At 40.7% G+C, this 27,592-nt stretch overlaps 1 protein-coding gene and 1 long non-coding RNA gene across 3 annotated transcripts in view; both read right to left on the bottom strand.

Moving 5' to 3' along the window:
- Positions 1-9,062: 9,062 nt before the first annotated feature.
- Positions 9,063-27,592, bottom strand: part of LOC111266600 (uncharacterized) — a 94,291-nt gene continuing 75,761 nt past the window's right edge. For both annotated transcript variants that reach the window (XM_086970965.1, XM_022844212.2), the window contains 9 exons: positions 15,802-15,859; positions 15,482-15,618; positions 14,171-14,280; positions 13,473-13,633; positions 12,946-13,159; positions 12,592-12,664; positions 11,532-11,594; positions 9,652-9,724; positions 9,063-9,375 (listed from right to left, as the gene is read on the bottom strand). In XM_086970965.1, the coding sequence (XP_086827091.1) occupies positions 9,259-9,375; positions 9,652-9,724; positions 11,532-11,594; positions 12,592-12,664; positions 12,946-13,159; positions 13,473-13,633; positions 14,171-14,280; positions 15,482-15,618 (948 nt within the window). In that variant the 5' untranslated portion in view covers positions 15,802-15,859 and the 3' untranslated portion in view covers positions 9,063-9,258. The remainder of the gene's footprint in view (positions 9,376-9,651; positions 9,725-11,531; positions 11,595-12,591; positions 12,665-12,945; positions 13,160-13,472; positions 13,634-14,170; positions 14,281-15,481; positions 15,619-15,801; positions 15,860-27,592) is intronic.
- On the bottom strand, positions 20,993-21,951 carry LOC111266602 (uncharacterized). Its single transcript, XR_015313518.1, has 2 exons — positions 21,226-21,951; positions 20,993-21,107 (listed from the first exon to the last, which is right to left on the bottom strand). It is a non-coding gene; the product is annotated as an uncharacterized LOC111266602 (long non-coding RNA).

The raw sequence follows: 27,592 nt of genomic DNA, 5'->3' as shown, positions 1-27,592 counted from the left end.
TCACTTCTCTTTCCCCACCTTTCCCCTTGTTTTCTTCTGACCCGGTGTCCCTCGGTTGCGCAGTGCGCAGATATTGTCCTATCGCCACCTCAGCACCCTGGCGTACGAGATGCGGCCCGGTTTGCCCCAACCCTTGAGGGCAACGGGCATATCAGAAACAAAGATCGAAAGTTACTTTCAAAGCTAACGTGCCCGAGCCTGGTCCGCAGGGAACTAGACTTTTCTATTATAGCTAGTACTTGCGGGCACACATATAGGTGTATATACACTGGCTTTGTATGTAGTGGTTGCAACAGCAGCAGGATGTGTCAAAAGGGAGACGATACTGCCTTTCGGTGTATGTGTGTGTCTCCATGGGTCAAAGTGCGTGTTGGCAGCAGGAATAAACGCGCTTGGGAAAAAAGAAGAAAGCAATGGGAAAAGAACAAGAAAAGGACAAGAAAAAAGGGTGGATGAAAATCAAAAGGAAATTTACGAGGAAAAACGTCACGAGCGAAAAACGTCCATCGTGCGGAGCAGGCAACGGGGGTGCGAGCAAGAGCATGTTATCTGAGTTTGATGATACGTTGTATCACTCAGCTGTGAGAACCTTGTTGCAAAAAAAGAGGGAATTCTGGAAGGAAGGAGAGAAAGACGAGATCGCATAGCACAGAACAATGGCTTGAGGCATTAAAGCGATTGGACACCTTTAAAGGTAAGGCAGCAGACGTCGGTCTGGCTAACGATGCAGCCGACACAAGGAGATACAGTTGCCGTAATGCCGAGATCATTAAATTGGATATTAATCAGTAATGTGTGCGGAAAGAGCTTAAATCGCGCGGCACTGCTTGCGTAATTAGAAGCAGAGAATATTTGTCTTGGTATTCTTAAGGAAAGAATCTTTCCAGGCTACTGTTCAGCTAATTTAAAGAGAAGGCAGCAAAAAATGATTTCGGTTATATAAAAATTATTAGAGACGAATGCAATGACTAAATGTATCGCTTCTCATGGTATTAGCGAATTTTTGTACATAATAAGAGCAAACCTGCTTAGTTTGTGCATTTTGAAAGCAAGTTGAATTAGTACGTGAATATTACGGACTTTTGGATCTCTTGGCCTGAAGTGCTCCATAGGTTTCACATTTAAGGACTCTTGGACTTCACTGTTATGGTGCCCGGCCTCGTAGCACGTGAGTTTCCAAATATGTTTCTTCTCCATGATCATGTCATAATGACTAATATGCACTTATCCAACCACTTGAACGCCTCTAATTGTTTGATATGTTGGATAGGATAATGAGCAGAGCGTTCGAAGGATTCGCAAGTTAAAAACCCTCCCAAAAATTTTATGCATAATTCCAACAGAAAGCTGCAAATTATAATTAACTGCTAAGGCGTCCTGTGAACAAACAACAAATCTAAACATATGCCTTTTGCAATAAGCAAAAAAAAACTCCTACGTGTTTTTAACATGCTTTGCCGGGCTAAGAAAGTCCGTTAATAGTATAAATCAAACTGATGATTTCAGCGAATCAATTCCAAACGGTAGACTTGCCAACCTCATTTGAAGTCTAGACAAACATGAACGGTAATGGAAGAGACAGCACAGAGATATTCAAAACCTGCGTTTAGTTTTCAATATGAAAAAGGTTTCGAAACCCCCCCCCCCCCACCCGTGAACTTCGTACGCACTTTTCTCATACCTTATAAAGAGTATGCTTGTGAGAAGTAGTGCACTGCAATGATTATTGTGCTATGAGCGCAGTCGAAAAGGTTCATCTACAGGGTTTTTGGGATAAGAACGAGCTGCGATGAAATAGGTCTGCCAAAAATTCCATTTTGACCCTAGCCTTCTCTGCTGTATTCTCGGTCAGCACTTTCGCTTTCCTATTACGTCAAGCAAGCTCGCGACCATGAGCTCTTTCTTTGCTACGTTGCCCCATGACCCTCTTCCTCATTTCATGTCCTTCATGTTATACCTTCTTGTAATTGGCGACTTCGCCAGAAGGTAGCTGTTCTCGCGGAGATTCATCAGAGAGGTCTCAGCACCACTCGTTCCTCCATCGCCAATAGTAGCAGCAGCAGCAGCTGGATGTTGGACCGAAGCTTAATCATACTTAGGCACTTCTACTGCTATTCCAGCAAGCTGCCGACCTCGATGTTAGTGCTGCTGCAGTAACGAACAGAACGACGAACTCACGAGAGGCAATAAAGAAAGAACCTGGAGAATCTTTCGATCCACTCGGGATAACCCATTATAACCGTCATCATCAGCTGAACCCTCCGACAGCAATCTTCTGAGTGACGATAGCTATGTAGGCTGTTCTGGGTCGACGAGTCCTTCTCCCACCCGGCGGCCATCCGGCACTACTAATCCGCGCTTCGGTTCACAAAACTGATTCCGTACACCATCGCATACTCATCTCGTATTGTGCTGTACATAGGACGAGCTCTCTTGTATACCTAACCTAACAATGCCCTATAAGCTGTTGTAGTAGCAATTTAGAGGAGAAATCTCGGCAGTAACATTCTCAGTGAACGGAACGTTAATAGCAAAACTACCAGCAGCAGCCAAAATAACGCAAAGTCTCCCACCTGTTAGGAGAAGGTTGCAACTGCATTACACGTTGTTTGCTCCCTATCATCGGCGTGCTTGCTTAAATGTTTGCTCAGGGTCCGACCAAGTAAAGCTACATTGTCAGGTGGACGATATGATCGGGCCAGAGCGACGGCCCTATCAATGAAGCCAAGCGTGAAGGTCGTTGTTTTTAATGTGCCACCCGTTTTCTACAGGAAAGGAAGGCTAAGAAGCCTGCCAAGGCTAAGAAGACCGAAGGATCGGAAGAGAAGTAGTGCGATGGTAGAGCACACGTTGTTCGTTTACATTTAGTGGGAGCTAGGGTCTAGGAAGAAAAAAAAGCGAGCGAATCGTGTGATTCATCTGGACGGTGGCTTACATTAGGGCCCTTCAGATTGGTTTGACCAGCCAGGCTCACTCTAAACTAATGGCGGCGCTACTCACGTAGCCTTTGTTGCCATTTGCTACAGTATACACCTAGGACAGAGTTAGAGAGGCGGAAGACGCATGATGATTCACTAACGACCAAGTAAATAGTGATGTTTGTCTTGATGGGATCATTGGATACATTATACGCACCAACCAACAGATATACATGAACCCGTCATCGTTGCCCAGGCAGCTTGATATTTACTTGCATAACAAGCTATACAGCAATGTAGAAAGACCTAGGAAGGAGGAGAAATATCGTGCAGTTGGAACGCTTTTCTGCACGACGTCTTTTTTGTTGCCAAAGTAAAACAACTAATGCCATAACTATGTAAGAACAAGCATCATGACACGGCAAATTTATCCGGAGATATCACGGAGATTAAAAGCTTTGGGAAATTAACGTCTAAAAGACGAACAAGACAAAGCGTTTTTTTTTCGTGATATCGACAGATCATGGAATCTTTTTAGTCTTATATTACGTTGCCCACCATGAGCGGCACCAACATGCGAGTCAATGATAGTTATTGTTGTTAGTATATGTAGGTTTCTAAGACAATGCCCTGATAAAAAAAAAAAGTGATCGTAATGTATCTCGCGCACAACACTGCCGAAGTTTTGCTTTATTACCATTACCAAATTACCATTTCCGTAAACTATTGACCCGCAGGCTATCAAAAACTACTACACGAAAAATCCTTCCAACTCATACCGACCGCTTCGCTTCGTTCAACGAAATGTTCCTAGTACGTTGATCATAATTACAGTGACTACATAGGGTCAATAGAGGAATTTCTAAATTGCGTCTTGGTTGTTAGCTTTTAGTCCTTCTTGCATTACTTCGTCCTCTATTGTGCCTTGGTTGTTAGCTTTTAGTCCTTCTTGCATTACTTCGTCCTTTATTGTGCCTTGCTATGCTAAATACACGTCTTTTATTGACACTAGCTGGGTCCTTGTGTGTACAGTTGGCGTATTCGTATACCCGAATGTATAAAACAAATAATTAATTATACATCAGCATTATTCTATTCATTCTGAGCCGTATTATCGTGTTATTATTAATTATTCTCAGCACGCCGCTGCGAGGGGAAACGTGTATAGGGGTTAGGCAGGGGCCGGTCGAAACAAAGGAGATTATCTATACTTCCCGCCCGGTCTCCTGCTTGCCCGTCATGGGCACTGCCCCGACATTTCCTCTCCACCTTGATTCATTTCTACTTGTGTTGTTTCCAAATAGAGTGCTTAACATAGGACAATAAACCAGTAATAGGCAAAAAAAAAATAAAAACTGCAAATAGTTAAAAGAATAGCTACTTATCTGTTTTTGCTCATGATTTTCGGCTATCCTAGTCTGTAGGCAATCATTCATAGGTAGGCATGCATACGAAACGAGCATTCAAATCGATGAGTTGCATTATTTCCTACTAAATTCAAATACGAGGGTGCAAAAAACAAAACATCCCGCTTGATTTAGACAAGCTAAATGTAGATGTTCAGGGGGAAAATATGAAAAGAATGCTCATACGGTCGTTTCTGCCGGCGTGTACTATAAATGTTGTTTGGCTAAGAAAAAGGGATGAAAGGGTTGGCTAATAGAAACTCATTATAACGATCTTCGGCCAAGAAAATTAGCACATTTGAAATAGGGACGATTCGTTTTTGGCGTTCGTTGAGACGTCGTGTAGCAAAAATAAAAGCTATAGTCGAAGTATGCTTGGAAGCACATTTACTACTTACTAAAATTAAGCCCTGTACAGAAAAATTACTAGCTTAAGCGCTTTATATAGCTATAGTGACCGTAAAGCAATTGTTGCTAATCGCTATCGTAGTTGGTTTCAGCTTGCCATCGGAAAAATATGCTATAATTGTAAAATCATCAATTTCCCGAAACATTTCCTTCTAGCTATGATCATATATTATAAGACGTGTCATCAGCCCAAAACCGAGCGGGACAAAAAAATAAAAAATCATGTAATTGTAGGGATTTTACAATGTGCCGACATGAACCTATTATCTTTTTTTTTACTGAACGAACTATGCTGATTTATATTTGTAGTCGACCAAAAGCTGCACACCTTAAAACTGTACTCTGCAATGAGTTGATCGTTTTACCCTGAATAGGAGAATTTTTGGAAATTACTTTTTTAAAAAATTGAGCTAGGATATTTCTTTAGACGGTAAGTACACTATCGAAATGAAATCGAACTCTTTGACATATTTGTTAGCGGATTCATTCGTAGGAACGCTGCTTAATTCCGTTAGGTACAGTGGATCTGCCTATCTTTTTCTAGCCAGTTATTAAGACCACTTTTATATTATGGGAAGCGATCGGCCACAATAACGAATATAGTACACGGACATGGAATGATCAACGGTCTATTCAGGGTGTTAGCGATCGCTGGTGGACGATCGATGACGAGCACACATATTCAAAGATTTTGTCCAGCCTTCGGGCGTTTCTGATCGGAAGGTTTCGTTCGACATAAAAGTGTACACTGTAGAATTAAACAACACTTGGTAATCGAATTTGCTTCCCCCGGGAATAGGTTCGTAGAAGGTTGCCCGTGGGAAGATAGTATAGTTGATATTCTTTACACACAAAATTATGCAGTATTTCTATGTCGTTGGCGGAACTCAAACCAGCGATCGTTGGTCTTTTTAATAGAAAACATTGCCATCAACGCCACCGGTAAGGCTAAGGTTCCGCCAAAGCAAAGCAAAAAGCTGATATTACTTATGAGCAACGATCGAACATGTGTTGGATCATGTGATGAAACTTCAACATTTAATCAGGCTCAAAGTAAAACAACTAGAACATCTGATCATTTTTTCTGTGTGCGTACACCCTTAGTTCCAACAATCCCGGAGTCTCAGCATGACAGAGGATAGCGCTGTTGCATGTCGTCTTAGGAACAAGCAGGCACTTTGACAGTTCGGCATAACAAGGTATAGATAACAGAAATTGGCTGCCAGCCAATTAGAATGGCTGATAAAGCAGAAGAACGCCGTGCACCGTGACGTACCATCTGCTGAAACATCAATTGTCTAATATAATCCGTAGAAGCTAGTACTAAAAAAAATACTAATAATAGTTGAATAATTAGATCAATTACTGCCCGATCTGTTTTTTACTACGAAACTTCACTTCTTTTATTCTAATTCTCTAATTCTGGGTGTTTCGTTAGGGTTAACCCGTTTACCTAGTGGATAAATTAGCAGTACATGCAATAAGGCTCTTCTTCTGCATCTCGACGATAGAACGCTCATTGTCTTATAAATCGTTCCCATTTAGCCTTTTACTTTCTCCCTAAGGGCCTTGATCTAGAACAGTCTCAAAATCGCGGTAGATAAGCATTGCTAGAAGCGTTTTGTAACGTTCGGCTGATGATACTTTATCGACCCTACGTTCGATCGGCTTGCACGATAGATTCGGTACGTGACCAAGAAAACGTCACATATGTGTATTTATATAAACGTTCACCATCTGATGACTCGACCGGCACAATCCTTTGCCCATTTTTGTATGCATGTATGTCGCCTAAAAGGACGTAGACGAAACATTTTTATATTCGAGTCATATAACTATATCCTGTGTATCTGCTGCGTGCTGGCACGTGAAGGCATGAGCGGTAGTTTGCCTGGCCATCATCGAAAGGGTGCAGTTTAACATAAATGTAGAGAAGCCTCGACTAAGGCCTGTAGTGCAGCCCAAGCTTTAGACGATGCTATCCATTTGAGTGGCCAGTGATAGCCGCTTTGGTTGAATTTCGAAAAGTGATTCGTATAAAATTGTCATTGCCAGCCTATTGCCTTACATAGCCATAATATACAGATTTGTTTGTACGGTTAGGGGCTTTTATGTTCTGACTCTCGTCATGATAGCACTATTCCCGTTAGCACGCATCGCAGGAATCGGAGTTTTGCACTTTAACCAAAGTCTGAGCGCATCCTCAAACGGTCAATTCCTCTGATGATCGATTCACGTACTGCTGCAGCATACTCGATGTACGATGCTCAAAAAGATAGCCGGACCAAACTGACCGTTTTATGATTTTGTCCTATTTGACGCCAATATATGAACGTACATTAGTATAAATCAACGAAGTTATTTTGTATCTATATGGTTTGTACTATAAAATTGTCTACGGCGCCGCTGTAAAATTATTATCGGGTTTTAATTTTACGGTTTTTATAGAGTGACGTTCTGGAACGAAGCTAGGATCGTTAGAGATTGATTTTCGTTACAAGATGTCTGTTTAATCTAAACTTAATTTTTAGATAATTATAGTTGTTTTATGGTTAAAAGTTATAGATGCTTCGTTAGCGATAAAGATCGATCATGGCTCTCTTTGTAAAATAGCTTTTCGCAAAAATCATACTTGACGGAAATTTTAACTCTACTTGAAAATTGAACTTGAAATCAAGTACAACTTAGTAAACTATCTCTTTGTGATGGCATATTGCTAATGTATTGAACCTTCTGTCCGGACGAACACAGGAATAGTATGGGTTTAACTCTGATCGGAGACACACTGTGGCTTTCCAATAAAAATCCTAGCAAAGAAGGAGACAACTGATGCAGCAAACAATTCTTCTTTCACTCTGTTTTTTCAGATTGCCAGTATCAAGCTTTCAACCCTGGTAAATCCTTTTGATAACGCTAAACAGGTTTTCCAGATAATCACCCAGTACTTCTTCAAACGCTGATAGCGATATCCGACACGCTTGTTCTCATGGTAACTGCGGCGAAGGCCCTTAGAGGGATGCGTATTAGGCTCTTAAGCCTAACCACGTTCATTTAATTAGTGCTTTCGATACATTAGTTTGTCCACGAAGGTAGCTTGTTGTAAACAGGTAAGCTGCACTTATAGCTATTGTCCTCACACAGTTTCCTCTTTTCTGGATTACGAAAGCGTGTAAATTATGATCAGCGTTTTACTAGCTACTATTTCGCATAATTATTTATTAAACAATAGCAATAACCTACTAATTCACATACGGTAGTAAAGCAGAGTCTATTTTCAGGATTTTTCTAAATTTTAAGTCGCAGCTGTTTACGAGATTGTAGGTGCCAGATATGGTACCACTGGGAAGAGAGGATAAAAGTATGACTATGATCAATTAGTTGTTAACCCGTAGATCAGCTCATATGGCTTTACTTAATTCAAACTGGTGCTTTTTGTTCTATAAGCGCTTTGAAATGAGAGGCTTTCAATTGTGTTTTATTTTATGGAAAACTATAGTAAAGTATCAAAAATGTTTCATGTCAAGAAGGAAATTAAGTACTCAAAAGTTTTGCTAATGATACAAACGGTTTTTGGGGACTGGGCTAAACGTCGAGGGCGAATTTACACTAGGCGAGTACGATACACGAAAGCCCCGAAGGCACCTCCCGTTCTGTTCGATTCGTCACATCTCGCATACGGACGAAAACGTGGAAGAATTAAAACAACGCTTGCAGGAATATAGCTAACAACACTCGGAGGGGTCGAAGAAAAGTTGGCCTCACACGAGCCATGTTAGACCATATTGAAATATCATTTGGAGGCAAGAGATGTGGAAAGGATGGTGTCGAAAGACATGAATCGGCAAAGCAACTACCCCAAGAGAACTTTAACGTGCTCAGAAGGAGCGCATTTACTCTGACGAGTTATTAAATGTGACCAGATGTGTATATGCATTGGGGGTCGCCTGAGTGTCGCGTAAGAACAACCCTTGGCATACAAAAGCTGCGCGATTTAGGTAAAACAGCAAGCTTTTTCCATCGTCGTTTTCGACTGGGCATCACAAATTTACCTGAGCGTTATCAAGACGGCACATCACGTTTGCCCGACGCGGTCCTTTATCGTAGGCCTAAACTCCGAGAGAGACAGTTAATGCATTGGCTGGTGCATTGTTATTTGTATCATGTTTTTTTTTAGCTGAAAAATTTCATGTCTACGTTACCTCGACCTCGTAAAGTTTTCAGCTTTTAATTTTGCTCCTTGCATTTTTTGCCCTGCAGAAGTCGAACATATTAATGCAGAAGCGAAAAGCATGCATAGAAGGAAAGATTTTCTAACCAAGCACATGCCACGGCAGCTTCAGATAACCTTTATTGGAAAAAAAATACATTTCTTGTCAAGTTTATACTCGTATGAGGTATATTTCCAAGAAATATACTATCGTTTACTGTTGTAAGGATCAATTCCGCTATTCCGAGTATTCAGTTGATTAGGGCTTTTGAACGCAACGGGTACATGTAGAGACATTAATGAATCTTGCATAATAAAATCAATCGACACGATACAGAGCTGCCAGTCGTGAGAAAATTTTCTCTGCGATGCCGATGAAGCTTAGACCTGTCCACACACCGATATAACTGCTTATATAACCGAATGTCATTTCCAACTGAAATACAAAAAAAGAAGAGATATCTTCAGTCAGATAAAAGTTGCGTGCTTTCTAGGGTCATCGTCGACAGTATGCGGCACATCACGGAAGCGAATAGATTTTACCTGTTAATAATAAACGATACGTATAATTAAAAACAAACTATATGACACAACTTGCGTATGCGCCCAAGTTCATGTTAGTTTTTCGCACGGAGACAGTTTGACGCCGATAGTTTAGATTGATACAAACAACTTTCGTGCAATATAGCTGTGATTCGCTCCTCAGGCGTACCTCGATTGCTTGGTTGTAGGTGAATGTCTCCACAGTGGATGATGCCATGGATAATACGAGGCTCGACTTATGTCTGAAACTCATATAGTTTAAATAAATCTAGTTAAGTTGCAGTCATATTCTACAGCTGCGAACTTACAAGCGGGTATATGCGGTGCTTCTTAGAGGTAGTCGAATGGTTGATTATTTAGAAGATATTTACCCGATTTTTCAAAGTAAAGGTAAAGGCTTAAACAACAAGCTTATTTTTCAGATACGCTCAATAAACGTGAAGATCTTAGGAAATAACTGAACTTTCGAGGTACCGACTCTAACATTTACTTAGCATGACACATTTACGACGGTTCGCGCGTAAAGATACCGCATAAATATATGGACCAGTAAGTTAATCGTTCTTGCATTTAGCTACCTAGTATAATATACTACGCAAATCGCAAGAAACAGATCGACAATTGTTTCAACCGCGACAGAAAGACACAAATAAAGCAAAAGCAATAAATTTGAATTGAAAGAACAATATGATTCGTCATTGAGCTTAAAGTGGCCTACACGCTGACTACTTTTTTCTAGGTGTCTCTGTCTTCCTTCGTCCCTGAATATCGACACAAGTTATCGAATGTGCTTGATGTATATTTAACGCAATGATTCCCATAAGTTTATGTTGAAATTTTGTTGAATCAAGCCCAGAGAATTATCAGCAATTCTTCTCGGCCATTATCCAGATAGCTCTTCGATTCCACTCCAATCCTTGCCTATCGGCCGTAATCAAGCGCCTGTTTTGGTTGCATCACTTTAAACGGTCGAGCTGCTAAACTAATTCGATTGGTTCATGGAAGAGAGAAAATGCACAGTAGAAGATTTTTTAACTTTTGTTTAAAAAGCACCCACACGCTTTGACTATAGTACGTAACTGTAGTTGCAAGAAGAGTATTACTCCCGTTCGACTTTAGAAGATGTTCTGCCGTATATGCATCGTTCATTAATTCCTGATCGGACTATGTCTTCTGTCGTCTGGCGAAGATTCACGCATAGCTTCTAGTCGAACAGCCCAGTAAATTGGCTTACGAATTTTGGTTGCAGTTAACCTCTTGCTAGAATGAGACTTTGAAATGTACCTTAAATACATTGTCAAGATCTTCATCTGTTAAGGCCCCGTACAGCTTCGTCGAAACATCTAGTCGAATATACCAGGACGGCGAAGATGTTAGGAAATGACCAGTCGCTTTTGTCACCTTATCCAATGCTGTCTGTAGTACCAAGGAGTACTTCTGGGACAATCTAATGTCACACAGATGTACTATGAAATCCTTACGCCATAGTGAATATGTCGGATTTGACACTTTAATCAGTGAAGCAGTAGCTTTTGAGTTTGAGACAGCTGAAATCAGTGCCTTCGAATTATGTTTTCGGCCGAATTTTTTGTTAGAAAATTTTCAGGTCCAATAGACTTCCCGTTCTAGTCAGTTACTTTCTCTTTATAACTTATATGAATTCGTCTCGGCACCGGCTGTACGCACAAGTTCGAACACAGACAAATCATTGCTCCATCGATATCGGCAAATCCCATCTCATTAAAACTGCGTTAGAAGGCCCAGAAGATACCGAAAATTACGCTGTCGGGTTGATACAGGTTGTTTTCCCTCTTCCGGATGCTTTTCTCCCGCAGCAAACTCCTAGCACAATTAATTTTTGCACAAGGCCCAATTGTATCGAACGTATAATGGGGTAGCCAACTTGGTGCAGGGCTAAAATGACGCCTTGCGTCAATTTCCCTGATATGACCAGTCTGTTACTTATCATTAGTCGATTATTTCGAGTCATAATAAACTTCCGTCGGAAAAAACACGGCTGACAGGAAATGATGATAGGTCGCTACTTACATATTTTTCGCTGACTGTCTGAAGCGCTGCAATCCCGCTAATCTGACATCGTACAACACGTCTCTGTAAAATGTATGTCAAACTACGATTGTTATTTTGACAGCCGTATGGGTGGCAGTTCGCGTGGCTTTCATTCCATGGTTAGATATGGATTAATTGTTTGTGCCTTAGTAGCGTTGCAAGGTTTAAGTTTACCACCTTTGATGTTTGGTCTTAGGCAAGTGTATCCCCGGGCTTTTTCTCGTGCTTGCTTTCTATCACTCGTAATTGTCCGAAATATAATACACGAACTTACTAGCAAGTTTATCAATCATAGTCTTCGGAATAAGTAAGCTGAAACATTGCCTTTTTGTTATGTCGTCACAAGCCTAAAACGGAGCAGAACACGCAGTAACCCATCTGAGCAACCTCCATTTGTCTAGACTCGTGTCAGATATTAGACATAATTACAAAGCATACTCGCAGCGTATAGGACCATTTCGCCCAAGCTATCTTTTCGGCATTCTGAATTCTGCTGAATCTTTCCTTTGATTCGCATAGGTCATGTATATCGTCAAACCCGAATCTGCGGCTCTCTAGACTTAATACTCTGCTAATAATGCTACGTAGTTGACGTTCAGTGCCTACTATTAGTGATATAAGTATTACGCTTTACAAGAAACGTCATGGTTTTCTATGATTTTTTCAAGCCAGTTGACAACATTTATCCTCGCTTGTGACTGACATTTCTTTTATTTTATTATTTTCGACAGAGAAATGACCTAAAATTCTTTGAATACGCCGCAATATACCAGGTTGTGAGAAGTATCCATTTAATCACATTGCCGAGTTGACTGAACTTGGGCCGATCCCTTAATTAGATTTATACGGGGCACGTAAAAGATGATTTCCACCTTTGTGTTGCGGGCGATTTGGGAAAAGCTTGATCATTGGCCGATCAAAGACATCGCGCTAGCAGGCAATCCAGCTTGTGAAGCCATACTGGATCTAAGGAAACAGCCCTAATAAGATAGCCCAACAGTACAGCAGGTTCAATTTTCATTACATCAAGGAGACTCACTTGCAACCAAGCTGACATCGCCGCTCACAGGTGACCATGGTGCGGTTTTCTATAGCAGCATTTTCACAACCTTCTGTAATAATTATCATACAGATAGACTTTCAGTGAACGCCACTTATTAGACAGCCATCAGTCTTCTAAAAGCATTGGGATCGAAGCACTGAGATTAGCGACCGTCCATTTCATATAGAAGGAAATAATTAAATTAAAAATTATGTGAAAATGTGATGGGTATCGTTGAAGCTGTTCTGTTTTTATGAATTGTTATAGTTATATAAGCTTTTCGTCATTATCATCATTTATGTTTGGATCTAACTGAATTTGGAGCACCTGTAAACTTTGTTGTTGACTTACTGAAGTTTTTGAAATCGCAGAGGCGACCGATATACGTTCCAGAGTATTCATTGGTTGGCATTGTACAGTTGCATATTTCTTGCTCGATTGCCATTTTGCACTCTTGCACACAACCTGAGAAGGTAAGATGGCCTCCCCATGCTGGCCGAAAGTCCCCTTCTTCATAGCGTTGACAGTTTGTGCGAAAAGGACGTGGTAAACGTTTTATCGTTTGCTAGAATATTCATCGACAAATTAAATACTTCAACCAGCTTTCTTATGTGCTCTGCGACGCGAGAAGAAGAACTTCCGCGTGAATTTAAGCTACATTATTGTCAAGCATATATTACTGCTTAAATAACGTGTTTTAAAGAAGGGTGTTTCTGGCAGTCCGTATGGAAAATAATTAACAAACAATTTAAATCGAGCGCGCCTTTTCAGCGTCGTCTAGTCGACAATGGAATTGTATCGAGCAAACTATTGATTATTCTTTTTTTAAACTTTAAAAACAAACAATTTTTAAAACTGTTTTTTTAGCTGAAACATACCTGTATCACGGTCACTTCGACCAGCATATCAGGAAACATAGAAATCGCTTCGATCGGGGTTGGGGGATTTGTACCAGCCCGATGCACAAACACCGGCAGTGTGTGCGACCCCATAAATGATAGCATATAAGAACTGTTCCATGTGACCATTAGCCGGAGTTCTGCCAGTGTAACCAACAAACGTGCCAGTGCACCGATTAAAAAATACATCCGCTCACAGGTGTACGTGCAAATTTTGATTTTTCGCAGATAACTTCTTACGAGCCATTCAAATCAATGTGGCTCCTATTGAATCGATAGATATCGGTAATACTGCTAATCTGCTATCCTAATAACTCTGCTTAAGGTACAGTAACATCAATGGTACACTGAGGCGAAGAAAACATAAACTACCCTTTAAATTTTAAAGACAGTAACGCTTCTTGAAAGTACGGTTGAACTCTGCTGGATGAAGTCGTCAAAATGAGATAATTTCAATTAGGTAATTTTCTCGTTTAGTACCACCATTTTGTCAACAATAGGTTGGTACCGTACAGAGATTCAGCGTAATGTAAACCCTACCTACAAAAGTAAACGTTATGATTAAACGGGTAATTGATACAGAGCGCATGAAGGATTTCGTAATTTAATAGGGATATTTTCAGATAACTATTCTCGTAAATATAATAAGCGTAACGTAGGACAAGGGTTATACTGACCGTAAAGCCAGGGATAAGGGCATGCGAAGAACAGATGGCCCTTGTGTAACTGCAGAGCATCGAATACGAAGCAAAACCGTGCAGGAATTTTGAAATATGCTCGGCGTATGCTTTACAGATACATGGACGAGGTAATGTAAGCAGGTCAATCCGATTTGTTATGGATAGCACGCCCATAGACTAATTGCTTCAATAGTTCTGTTTGTCTAAAGATAATTAGCGTATTCATGCATAAATATCCATTTAATTTAGTCGACAGTAAGTGAGATTTGCCGTTATGTGATGCCTTAAATTTTTTATTAGCTAGCCCTATATAAGTGTATCTATATGTCGAAATCACTAAGATCCTAACACGGCCTGAATTCCAGATGCCGTAAAGAGAATCCTGAAATTTCTATACGTAAGGTGCTGAGCCTTCAGGTTGGCTGCGACCAGCACCTTGATGATTTGATGATTTCTTTATGAAGATCCATATTGCTTATGTGTCTTAAATCATCAAAGCGTCCGCGCCAGAATAAGGAAAACGAAAGTTTACAACCAGAAATAGAGTAATCCGATTGAAAATAATCGAGCCAACTGTTTTTCTTTGTGACACGTAGAGCATAACACGCATAATCTAGTAGAAGACTTTTGTGTCATATCCGCACACATATATACTCTGTTCGGTTATCGGTGTTCGACAATCCATGGAGACCCATCAAAGCGATTTGGCGTTGCCCCGAAGATTGAAGCACACCCCTACACTAATTTTCTGTATATTGGCCTGCCTTTTCCCTTAAGAACAGCGAATTATTATGGTCCAAAATCCTTAGTGACTCAGGCTTTAAACCTTGACTGACATGATAACTGCACACAACGTTCCTAAATCGCTCATAAAATCTGAGGCCGGCGTGCAAATGCTTCAAAACATGCTGCACGGTTTTCTGCATCAGGTATATTATCCTTAGAAACACTCAATGGTGGTAACGGTGCAGTAAAATGATCTCGGGGCAACTGACATGACCAGATCGTAGAGGAAAGATACTTATTCGACAAGGTTAGTAGCGAGACTCAACGTTCCTAGTTATTTTCTTTCAAACAGTTTATACTACAGGGTTCGAAAAAGTAGAGTTTTGTTGCATGAAGTGCGTCAGGCTGAGGTTGTCACAAGAGTACGTCGTGGCGCGAAAACAATTGGGCACCGTGGAGAGTGTCGTGGAAAACCGTAGAACACGTTTCAAAGCAGCTCCATGTTGGACGCATACGACATTCGTATATATAGTAACATTATATATATATATATATATATGTATAGGGTGAAGTGCTTCTCACAATTCATCGCAGTCAAATGACAAACACGACTCGTGCCTGCTGACCATATGACAGTCAAATAATTCGCTTATAATTGGTTGTCCATAGTCACGCCACTCCGCGTATATGACTAATTTCGGAACTGAATAGCGGTACATCTGAAAAATCAGGGCAAAGCCTTTTTACATTAAAAAAAAAAGTATATGTATTTTTTCGTCGATTGTATATGGAGTTTAGTCATATACCTTATGTCATTATGGCTTAATTCGTAGGACAACACAGATATAGCGTGCACCTGGATAGGGTGTACAAAAATACTTGATATGATTACTCCAACGTACCACATCCTTTTTGGTGCAGTTTTTCGGATAGTACTCGCAGACCTGGGATAGATTGTACCTGAAAATCGTTCACAGATCGACTAGGGTTTAAACAACGTTATAGGTAGATTGACTTTGTAAATTGTCTACGTTTCAAACGCCAACCGTATAAACGCCACAAGCAGCATTGTGACACATTTATCATCTTACAATTTCGTTACAGGGTGTTAAGCTAAAATGTTTGTTTACTATAATTGGCAAGTGACCTCTATAATGGCAACACGATTAACGCGTAGAGTATCGAGCTCGGAGACGAGAGTCAACAAATAATAAAAAGGGCTTCCATGTTGATCTTCGTTATAATATTCACCTTCATTAAGCTCACTGAAGTTTATTGAACCATGTACACTGAATTGTCTTCGCTTCAAAAGGTAAGACCCTCAATGTTAAGAGAAATGCCTCATTTGAGTATTTTTAAGAACCGCTAGATTTAATGTAAGGCTCATAATCTGATTCATAGCAGGCGGTGCGGCCTGCCCTATCGCTATAATGGTATTAAACCTCAAAGTCTGTTTTTTAGAGAAAAAGCTAAATTGTAATGGGCCACTTAACCTCTTCCTACTTTACTGTTTCTTCTAAAGATAAATCTAGGTCCCATAGTTTTCAAAAATACACTAACGACCGTTCTCCGACTAACCCTTTTGAGGGGAGTTTACGAAAACATGTACGTAGAGAACCTGTCGGGGACCAATAGACTCAGTTACTCGTAGCGAGATTCAAGTTCCATCAAGGTACTTAACTAACAATTACAAAATTTTGTCATCTAAAACATTTAACTACTACGTTATTCACAAGCGACAGAGATGAGCTGATTCGGATAAGTTAGCTGACGAGCCTAACTAACTTAAATGTTTCTTAAATCAGCTGTACCTGGCCACGCCAACAGGAACTATGCGTTTATGAATGCATGATGGCGCTGTAGTTCGCGAAAAGCCAAAAGAACCTTCGAGCATTTGTTCCCTAAGCGAATGTATTGCCTATCGTGCGGCAGTGATAAGCGCTCTCTCAGTTGTAACGATAACAGTGCATTCAAAAACTACGTTATTACACACAACGCACTCGGTGAACGTGCTAATATAAACACTGATAGTGAAGTACGAAATCCTCACAAACAATCGCACCAGTGTTCAGGACAGATTGTAACTGCAGGAAATATGACCGAATCCTTTTCGAAGGTTGGTGACACAATTGAAGGGTATTGAAGATAGATTTGTATTATACGACTCACCTGTAAAATGGCCATACCTTATTAATAGATAAGAATTTCACGCTAATCTCTAGTTATTTGAAATGTGAGAAAAAATATAATACCAGAGAGATAAACCAATGAATACATTTAGCTCTGGCTTCATGTGAGGTTATATAAACTAAATAGACCCGCCGCTCTCAGTGGAGGCGAATGTTCGCATGTTTCAGATGCCTGCAGACGACGCAATTCTAAATAAAAGAACTATTTTACAATTGACATTTGTTTAACAAATGGCTTTCGCACTTACTTGGTAAATCATGCCGCTAAAACAGATGCAGAACATGATAAACCGGAACATAGTGGGAGATTCGAGCAAGCGGCTATATTTTGTGGGAACTATACAAACGAGACCTTACACAGAAATCTGTCGGGTGCCTGTTGCACTCTCCGTTTATAAGGGCGGGAACCATATAAAATACGACTAATCTAGATAGCTCGATACATCCTCCAATATTAGAGGGCTCCTGTAAGGGATTGCCACCACAGGGAGGTACGCGAAATCTGCTAATGTACTCGTTCGTAAGTTTAGCGAAGATATCAGCAACGATAGAATAATTGCGTTATCGATCTCCCTGGACAATATGCGCGTTTCGCGTAGACAACTTCTTAGTTAGTTAAACATGTAACCCCTCTTCACGTTGTTAATATTAACACATTGTTTCATACAATCAGTAAATTATTTATGTTCGGCATTAAAGACATGGTGGAGAAAAATGTCGACATTTAATGTCACCAAAAGCTTGTGGGGATGAGGCGCCGGTGTGCGGTCTCGTCTCGGATCTCAAGTTGGGCATTATGAAGTAATCGTGACTTGGTAATCTACATTTCCTATATCATCATTGACAGATGATAATTAAAATTTTCGAAATTCATGGGCTTACAAGTTCATCTACACTGTGAAGTATAAGACTTGGCTATGTTACTCGGATTGTTATTATCGGTTACATGTATAGCTAGCTGTTCGGGCGCTTTTATCTGCTAGCAACAGTAATTGTATTGATTAGCGGCAAAGTCAGTCGGACCCAGCACGTGTGGCCGACTCTCCCTAGTCCCGTTTTCCCCTATCGCCCGCTACAAATTTACTATTTATCCGCTGGTCACAAAAATAGTACAGCGACAACCGTATACAGGGCTTCTTCAGCGCTAGTAGTGGTAGCTTCTTGAGGCATAATCCGCATATCGCTCCCGACGTGGTGTGGTGTGATGCGGAGCCTCTTGTCCGTGAACCAACACTGAAATACTTCCATCAGCACCGTCATCCATATCAAAAGAAAGCAAAAGAAATACAAATGATATCAATGAAGCTTGAGAAGGGTTAGCGGACCCGTGAGGGCACAGAAGGTACTCTACATCTGATAGCATCGGTAACATCGATGTCAGTACAAATTCTGTGAGGAAAGGACAGCGCAGGCAATCAGTCTGGTTCACACAAACTAAATCAAAGGATTTTCTAATTGTTGCTAATTTGAGTGGCCCAGGTCATATTCGCTGCCATTCGCAGTGGACGGTCAGCAGCCTCTAATCAAAAGCCGCAGGAAAACGGCGACAACTTCCTTCACCCATACCGCTTTTTATGTCCATCTCACCGTCGTATTTTTGAAAAATCGTTGAATTTTTTACCCATTTTTCATTATCGGGTTACCCTCTAAAATTTGTTGTTCAGATAATGCTACACAAACAAAACACAGACCGGAGATAGTTGTCATGCTACACAGTGTTTTTCTCCCTTTGCGACAATTGCCACCAGGCTTAAGTACACTGTTTTGCCCTGGCCAAGTAAAAAAAAAAGTAACTTCGTTTCAATTCCACAATCACCTATTCTGCAACAGGCAGTAACAGGGATTTTCTTAAGGAATTTTTTGCCGGTACCGTTTTGGCCGGCAAGTAGAATATTTTTATTGATGCTTTTTAATGAATTACATATTTATGAGCAGTGAAGTAGGATTTAGGGCGTAAAATTATGCGACAACTTTTCGTCTTACCTAAACATTTGTTACTACTACTATTGTTGTAATTTAAGGTTCTGTAGACACTGGGCAACTCTTTATTGTTTTATCCGAAGCCATCAACATGCCGAAGCCCCAGCAGTCAGAATCTATTTGCCAATTAACTCTTCCATTACCTGGCAAATGGAAGAAACGAGAACATAGACAATAGCGTATGCTCCATATGGCAGACACTTATCCTATGCTTGTTACTAATTTAATACAGGCTGCCCTGTACAATGGCGAACAGATTTTCTTGCGAAAATTGATCCAGCCGTTCCTTAGTTCTTTGTCTGTCTTTGTTGACCCTATTCGTCAACGTCCGTTCATAATCAGATATGTCCCCCTTCCGCCTTTCCAGCCCCTTTTCGAGTAGCAGCGTTCGATACGTTTATTCTTTTCTGTCTTAGTCAGTCCTCTTTCTTTTCGAGCATTATGCACACAAAAGTAGCATCTACGAGATTACGTTCTAAGCTGTTTGGCTACCTGTGCCAAAACGGTATGTCGTGTTACAGGGGACACTATCCATCGTCCTTAATGCACTTGCCTTGTTTCCTTCCGCTAGCTGCGTTGCCTGACCTGTGGATAAATGTCGTGTGTTCTTTAAGCCAAACACAGCCCCATGTGCTTCAGTACTCCATTCGAGTACGCCTTCCAGCACCACTTCAACAGGTGCTACACCGCCATTTTCTGCTTTTTCCTAGCTCTTTTATTCGCTGGCCTTTGCGTCTACTATTTTACAAGGTGTCACTTCCTCTCAGTTTTCGCTAGTGTTATCTACCGTTGCCTCAGCGTCGTCGTGGCTGATGTCAACGTGGTGATCGTGAACGCTGTGGACGGGACGATGTTGCTACTGCCGATGTACGTTCTTCTTATACTCGTCGTCCTGTTCGGCCAGTTTCTAGCGTTGCTTCTGCCGGTCCAGTTTTCCCGGTGCCTCAATTAATCGCTTGGAAACGTGCCCTGACTTGCTGACGACAAGAGCCTATGCTGCTACTACCTTTCGACCTCTCAGTGGAGGGTAGCAGCGGGAGCTGCTACTGGTTGTCCTTTTACATTCCGCCTAGCTTTGGCCTCTCTAGCAGGCTTCTTGTCTCTTCTCTTCAGAGAGTAGTGAGGGATAAAGGGAGAGCGGCGAATTGAAAAGACCACCTGGACAGAGGTGAGAGGCTGTAAGCAGCTAGCTTACGACCCGACCGTCTTGAACAGGTTTTGGCCGCCGTTCTGCTAAACAAAAGCGGAACGGAAGAACGTTGTCGCTCGGAGAATAAATAGAAGAGCTCAGCTTTTCAACTCTCCAACTGAACGCTGCTGCTCCGGTTGGCGTCAGGTTGATGGGTCGAGGTTTATCGATAGCCGATAGGCGACTAGGCCGCTCTGATTTGTCGTCAATTGAAGAATGAGGTTTTTGAGGTGTTGAAGGGAGGCGTGTCAGCTCTTTTGGGCTGTTCTTAGCAGCTGTCGATCCTATAGGTGAGTATGCAATTTTCGTGACCCACAACTATTTCTCTTACTGCATGTAACCGAGACAGACTTTAAGTTTGGAACATGCTGGCATTCTGCTGTACTATAGCTCCCGTAATAATTGTTCAAATTACGAAGCATTACTATAATGACTATGCTCTGTTGTAAAATTAATGCATTGATTCCATGGCTACTTTTTGCGAGAGCACTACTCTGTACCAATGTACACGAAGGACTATGAATTTGTGAGGCTGGCTGTTGAAGGCGATAAGTTCACGCAGTCGCAATAATGAGCCTTCAGAGTTTCTTCTGTGCTCAAATTAACTCGTGTAGTATAAAACGCTCTTCGCTTTCGACGAGTGTTCAAGAGTTATCATACCCATGTCCAAAAGTGAGACACAAAAACTAACGAAGTTAGTTTTTGTGTCTCACTTTAAACTGATTGCTCGAAATAATCGTTACGTAAAATTTATTTTAGTTAAAACTTTTTGTCCATTTTAGCTTAAGTTGCATTCATACACGAGTCACTTTACTTAAATTGTTCCATTAGCGCGAAGCTTTGAAACACCCTGTAATAGGAAAGGGCACGCATATTAGCACACGTACACAGCATATGATTAAACTTAATATATACTTCACAAATTGTAGACAGTTGCAATAGGAAACTCGATCATAACTGAAATCTACCTTCTTAGAAATAACTTTCCCTAGACGTCTCGCACACGACAGTGCCTGACTTCGAGGAACTCGAGGATGTAGTGATAAATGCAAAATAGCGCCTTAAAAGAAAACTTGTCAACCTGTTGTCCTACTAAGTATGCATCGTCCTTCGATAATGTCCTACGCTGTCATGGCAAAGCTTTTACTGGTCTCTGCATTTTGGTCGCTCTCTCTAACGTGTCTTGCCGAAGTTCCCAATTCAAAGGGTCTTGTCTTATCTTGAGTCACATGAGTAATTACATCTTCCGCATATTCTTCAGCGGGGTAGTTGATGGAATGGCGAAAAGAAGACGTAGCTGCATTCAATTCCCGATTAGCTTTCTGATTAAGAGACAGACTCTGCATCGGTCGTCTTTGTTGTCTTGCACTTGCCGGATTGTCTGTTTGCATAAAACATCGACAGTACCCCCTACCTGTAGTTTTACGACAGAATCGACTAGTCCCAGAGTTCTCACAGATTCCCCACGGAGTTGATGACATATACTGCACTGATCCATCAATTCTGCCATCGAAAAACCTTGACCCTGCCATGGTATGAGGATGTTTAGGGAAGCTGTCACTAGGACCCGAGCAGTGAGTAGGTGATATTTTGCTGCTCATTGAAAGGAATTGACTTCGTTGCGATTAAAGGTTAACTCGTGCTGACCAAAAGACGTGTTACAAATTCGAACGAAGCTCACGCTTATGTATTTGTTGAGGTTACGAAAAGCTTTAAATTTTAATAGAAATAGAAAATATGTCGCGGCCATTTACATTGTATATAGAAATCTAGGGGAAACCCCCTCAATACTGGGAATCTAGAACCTATGAGCGTATAATGGGACGCGATACTGAATGTAAAATTCAAAACTTTTAGTTGTATATACACTGAGAACTCATTGATGATCAGCAATTTCAAATCCTGCGTGACCAGGGACTTATGTTAGGTGCAGTTCCACTTGTACATTAAGATCATTAATTTCGTTTGAGAGACGTAAGAGCGGTTTGTTGTTGACAGCTTTTTTGTGTGTTTTCACAGTTGTTATTGACAGAGAGTTTAACTTTCCAGTTATTTATGGATTTTAATTTATGGATTTAATTTATGTAATATATGGATAACGAATTATTACCATTGATTAGTGTGTATTGCTAGACGTAAACAGATATCCTGTACAAGTTAACACTTTGAATGTTCGTACATTCGACATATATGTTGGCTCTCTTCCTCGTGGCACAAAGCGGACATTTAGAAATAAAGTAAAAGTATTTTATTAACAAATTTGCAAGTCCGAGACTGCATCAGTTAGCATGTGCCTAGCAGGATGTATGCAGATTACCTTTATTTGACTTAGGTTAAGTTTATTATATTTATTTGTTTGTTTATTTAAAATGTATAGCAGTGGCTAAAAAACCGCTGAATTATGTTTAGATTTAATAAGTGTTACACACAATAATATATAACACACAATAGGTGTGACAGTGATGCAAACACAATGTAGCTTGTTTGCCATAATACCGTACAGTTTGTATGAAAGGAAGGTATTTCACACAGCGATATCACTTTATGAATCGTTTTTTCCTAGGCTCGGTAGTAGGTTTGTTCGAGTCAACCTGAGATCCCAACTGACATAACTGGGTGAAGGTACAGGGTAAGAAATTATCCATGAGGTAATGGCTAACTCTACTACTGGGTTTCAATCTAAAAAGTCAAGTGGAGGCAAATGATCTATTTGCAGCTAAAATAATTTGAAGAAAAACTAAAATTCAGACGAATGATACAGCATAGTATAGCAACGTGAACTTCACTAGATCTTCCTTAGTATCCAAAAATAAGAACAATAAATGTATTCTTATGAAGTGACTGATAGATACAACGGCATTGTACAGCAACCTACGTCCCGAAAAAATGCACTTCCAATCAAGATTAGATTAAAATAACTAATTATTATTATAATAATAAAGGAGTATTTATATACTTCAAAAACACTTTAGTACCACAGAAGACAAATTTGTGTTACAAATATGCTCCTATGGAACAAATAGTTTCATGACGTTCGTACTGTGGTACTTTGGTTCGATATTTTAAAAGCTTTCTGGATGCAAGATTAGCTTCTTCGGTACGGGTCCTTATTCTTATAAACGACGCATACTATCGCATAATTTTCAGCTCGAGCCTCTTTTTATATACCTTTGTCAAATAAACCAAATGAGACCTCGTGCTTTAAAGTTTCGCATGCTGTCACCACCCACTAGGAACAGGATCTGCATGAGATTATACTTCAAAAGATCAGAAAATATGAAGTGCTTTATGCAGAAACTTTTCGGAATAAATACGCATATATTAAACCTCAACGTTCTGTCGTCCGGCCGACGAGAAAACCTTAAGGCTGTAATAATGAATAGTCAAGTATTATAAAGCTTGGATACGCATTATATATAACAAAAGCAAGCGGCAAAGTTAAACACATGGCGGCGTCCATATTTTGACTTCTAATTAGTCTTAAGTAAATAATAGCAAACATTTTACCAGCATCTTCAGGTTTGCTTTCGAGATTCTTTTGGAGCAAACGTGCCGGTTCCTGTTTGAAGGCTGGAGACCAGTAGAAATCTTATCATACGTTTTTCAACAAATCTTCAGTTCTACGCGAAGCGTGCAGCAGGATATTCGAGCGTACTAACAAAGCATCAAAAGTGTGATGCAGTCAAATGTACTAAAATATTTCTCATTCATACGAAGCATAACTTGCGTTCTATTGAAATAATAAGTAAGCACAATGTTACTGATTGAAACAACGGAACGCAGAGAGCGCTACGCTTCTCTGCGTTCCTCGACGGTGGCGAGCTATCGAGGTTCATCCTGATAGTGGCAGGTCCGGTGGCTATTAAGATTGATTTATATTTGAATTTATTGCCCTAGAATGATGTAAATCGGGAAAAATAAATAGCGGAAAATGCTTAGTCACCAGCTGCTTTTTATAGGATATAAAGGTTTTGTAATCATGCGGATGTAGATCGGTAGAATAAGGGATTTGAAGCGGACGTTGAATATTTTTTGCTCAAACCAGATATTTCAGGCCTGAGGCTAGAAAAATCTGACGTTGTTGCCAAATAACCAAATAGAGTCCGTGCCCTAGATTGCCGTGCCCGTAAGTTTCTTGAATAACTCGAGATACTGGGCTGTATTTGTTTTCGTTTATGTTCATTATGTTTCATTACTTCATTTTCAATACACCTGACGATAAAGTGCGGTTATTACCTAACGTCTGAACCTTCTTAGACACCGTTATCAAACACAAAATTTTGAAAAAATTCTCGGAAATGCTGTACATCCTTACAATAAAATGCCTGAGGGATAGGGGAAAGACAAAATAATTCACCCAATAAGCACTGCTTGAAGCAGGCGATTGAAGTCAAGTTCAAAAGACACGTTAAATTGAGGAGAGGAGTAGTCAGAAGGAAACTTTTCAAAAGTAGCACTCGGATCGGGGTGCACGATAAGCGTACAAAAGAGAAATTTAACGTATGATAACATCAAGTTATTCTCAATAATGAAAAACTCAAACCCCAATTCAAAGGTTAAGCGTACTGCTTGCATTACAAGCGAATATTGACCTTTTCGTTTAAAAATAAAGCGGGTACTCATAGCAGTAAGAAGTAGGGTTCTAATAATAAAAAGCATGGTTTTGTTTGTAGAAGCTTTAGGCGAAATCCGGATCACGGGCATCTTTCTAGAAGGCTGGAAAAAGAGCAAATCTAGTATCAATATAAGAGGGAGGACAAAACCCTTCAAACCAATATTCTGGCTCATGGCGGAAAATCGTTGCGGGCTAATTGCTCAAGGACATCAATAATAAACATTTTATGATGCCTTGTAAGACGATCCTGGAAATAATTAGAGCAAAAATACTTAATGTAAATGGGGCGTGGAAATTTCATATGAGAAGAGTCACTTTAAGTCACCTAAGTAGAAGGAATGTTCTACACGATAGTAATATCAACATACCTAGGATGTCGTCCAATGTTTAGTGCTTGGCCCTCTCCTCCAAAATATAGGCTGCGATGAGACCCTAAATCAGGTCGATCAAAACTGATATATCTTGCGGCCAGTACAATACGTGTCACAATGTACGTCACAACGCGGAAGATGCAAGGATATATGACAATTAACAGTGGGTAGAACCTCCTTGACTCTTACAAGTAATTCTTAAACGGAAGTCTAACAAAAGAAACGTTTCGAAAAGTGACACTAGGAAAATGGTAATGGAAAATGAAAAAATAAAACTAATACGGCATGAAACGCAAAGATTTTTTCGAGACATCGAAAGGAACCAATAGACAGCTGGCATTTGGTTTGACTCAAACCTTCCTTAGAACCTTCAATTACAACGACACGCTAGATACTTGCCCAGGACAGATTAATGGGTTCTAAAAATGCTAAAGTCCACAGAGAAATAACACGTGGTTTATGAATCTGTTAGTAGGGTTATTACAAAATGAAACTGAGCTTTAATGAGACGATGGAGGGGTGAGCTCCGTATTTTTTTCGGCCGATCCCTTTCTTTTTCTCTTTGTTCCTCCCCCACCTGGTAGATTTGCCAAGGTGATGTTTAATGAGGTGTTCGCGGACTCATGGGTCTCTTATCCATTGCCAAAGCAGTCGATGCATCTTTCCCTTTATCGTTTAGTTAGTCTGTGAGGAAGTGATTTTGGTAGGTAATAAAAACGTCAGACCATTTAGGGCTTTTGGCAGTTCTATTCTACCTAACCACATTATGCGAGGAGTCCAAAGCATTTCCGCTATTGGCGACTGCAAAAAATGCCCACTGAATTCGATTCCTATCGACGGCGACTGCAGTTCTTTCGCTGATTCCTCTCCTTGGCGATGGAGATTGTCGTATGTCTTGTCGCGTTCGCATGCTCCAAACGCAATTTGCGGAACAAATTGCATCATACCCATTTTCAGAATGGCCTCAAGTCAAATCATGGGGGACCCGTTTTTTATTCAGTTTCCGCATTTTCAGCATTGACTGGCTATTAACCAGTCAGCTAAAGGGTATCATATACACACAGCTGATCGGAACCGGCAATACATTTACCGTACCAATAAATATCCTCTGGACCTGCTTACACGATCAGGCTACTGTGCAGGACGTTTTTATCCCGTGTAGGACCTTTGATATCTTGCGATGACATGCGGCTGCCGTGATCTGCAAAACCTTAGTGCTATTATGGAGCTTGGTCACGCCTGGATCCCAGTGCGGGTTTTCCCAATTCTTACATTGCAAAGGATCCGGACTCAGCGTTTTGTGATTTTCTTCCGAAGGATCGAAATGTGTAGGTGTGACAACGCGCCAACGCCGGGAATCGTTGTGCCATTGCGGTATTGAACACTGCAGTCGTATGTCAGTAGCTCTAGACTCGATCGTGTCAGCTTCGTGCGGGTGGTGATATTTTTTTTCAGGCTTCATTTCAACGGAGTACTGATGGTCACCGTCATACACCTCTAGCCCTATTACTCAGATGACGGCCAAATCGGTCTTAATTTTGTCTTCTGGGCCAAGAGTCAAACACTAGCATAGAGTCAACTCTAGCGTACGCTATCATAAACACTCGGCGCTTGGCGCTTCTTGTGCTAAGAATGCGTCCATCCTGGCGCCACATGCATCGGTCCGGATTTCGGTCAGCAAATCCTCTCGGGAGCACTGTGAAATGCCTTTTGCTGCAACTATAGGAAAACCGATGGGTGCTAAACAACGAATCGTACGGCGGCCTGAAAATTCAACGAATCTCCGCAAAAACCGATGGCAGTATGACGGAAGCTTTTGAAGCTAACGCGTGGTTGTAGGGGACTCCAGGGCACCTGTAACGTTATCTTCTCTAGTCCGTTCAAGATGCTCTACGCAAAGGTCCCACGGTGAAAGCGAAAGGGGTTTGGTCAACCAGCCGACCAAGAAATATTTTGTACCTGCAGCTGATAGGAACCGAAAACTTTATTAGCGTATTTCTGCCGGTATAATCGCAACTGCCAACGATAGAACCTTGTCATTGTTGTGAATTTGGAGAGACCATGAAAGGCGGAAAAAAAAACCGATCCGGTTCACTGCTTGGCAAAGTTTGTATTATACTTCTATATAGCTGACATTTTATACAGGATCACCCTAATATGAAATGAAAACTCTGGCTTTTAGAACCTTTTTCAAAAGCATAGTTGTTTAATCGTTTATTATTTGAATGGTAACTTGTTTATTCCGATATTGGTACGAGAGTCTAAAAAGTTTCGAAGGCTAAAGGTTTGAACAGTTATTCTTGCCAGATAATTTACCGACATTTCGAAAAAATAATTACCCTTGATTTG

Source organism: Varroa jacobsoni, unplaced genomic scaffold (assembly GCF_002532875.2).
Source record: "Varroa jacobsoni isolate VJ856 unplaced genomic scaffold, vjacob_1.0 scaffold_1101, whole genome shotgun sequence".
NCBI lineage: Eukaryota > Metazoa > Arthropoda > Arachnida > Mesostigmata > Varroidae > Varroa > Varroa jacobsoni.
Note: the sequence above shows the minus strand (reverse complement) of the source record. Positions and strands in the feature narration are given on the sequence as shown.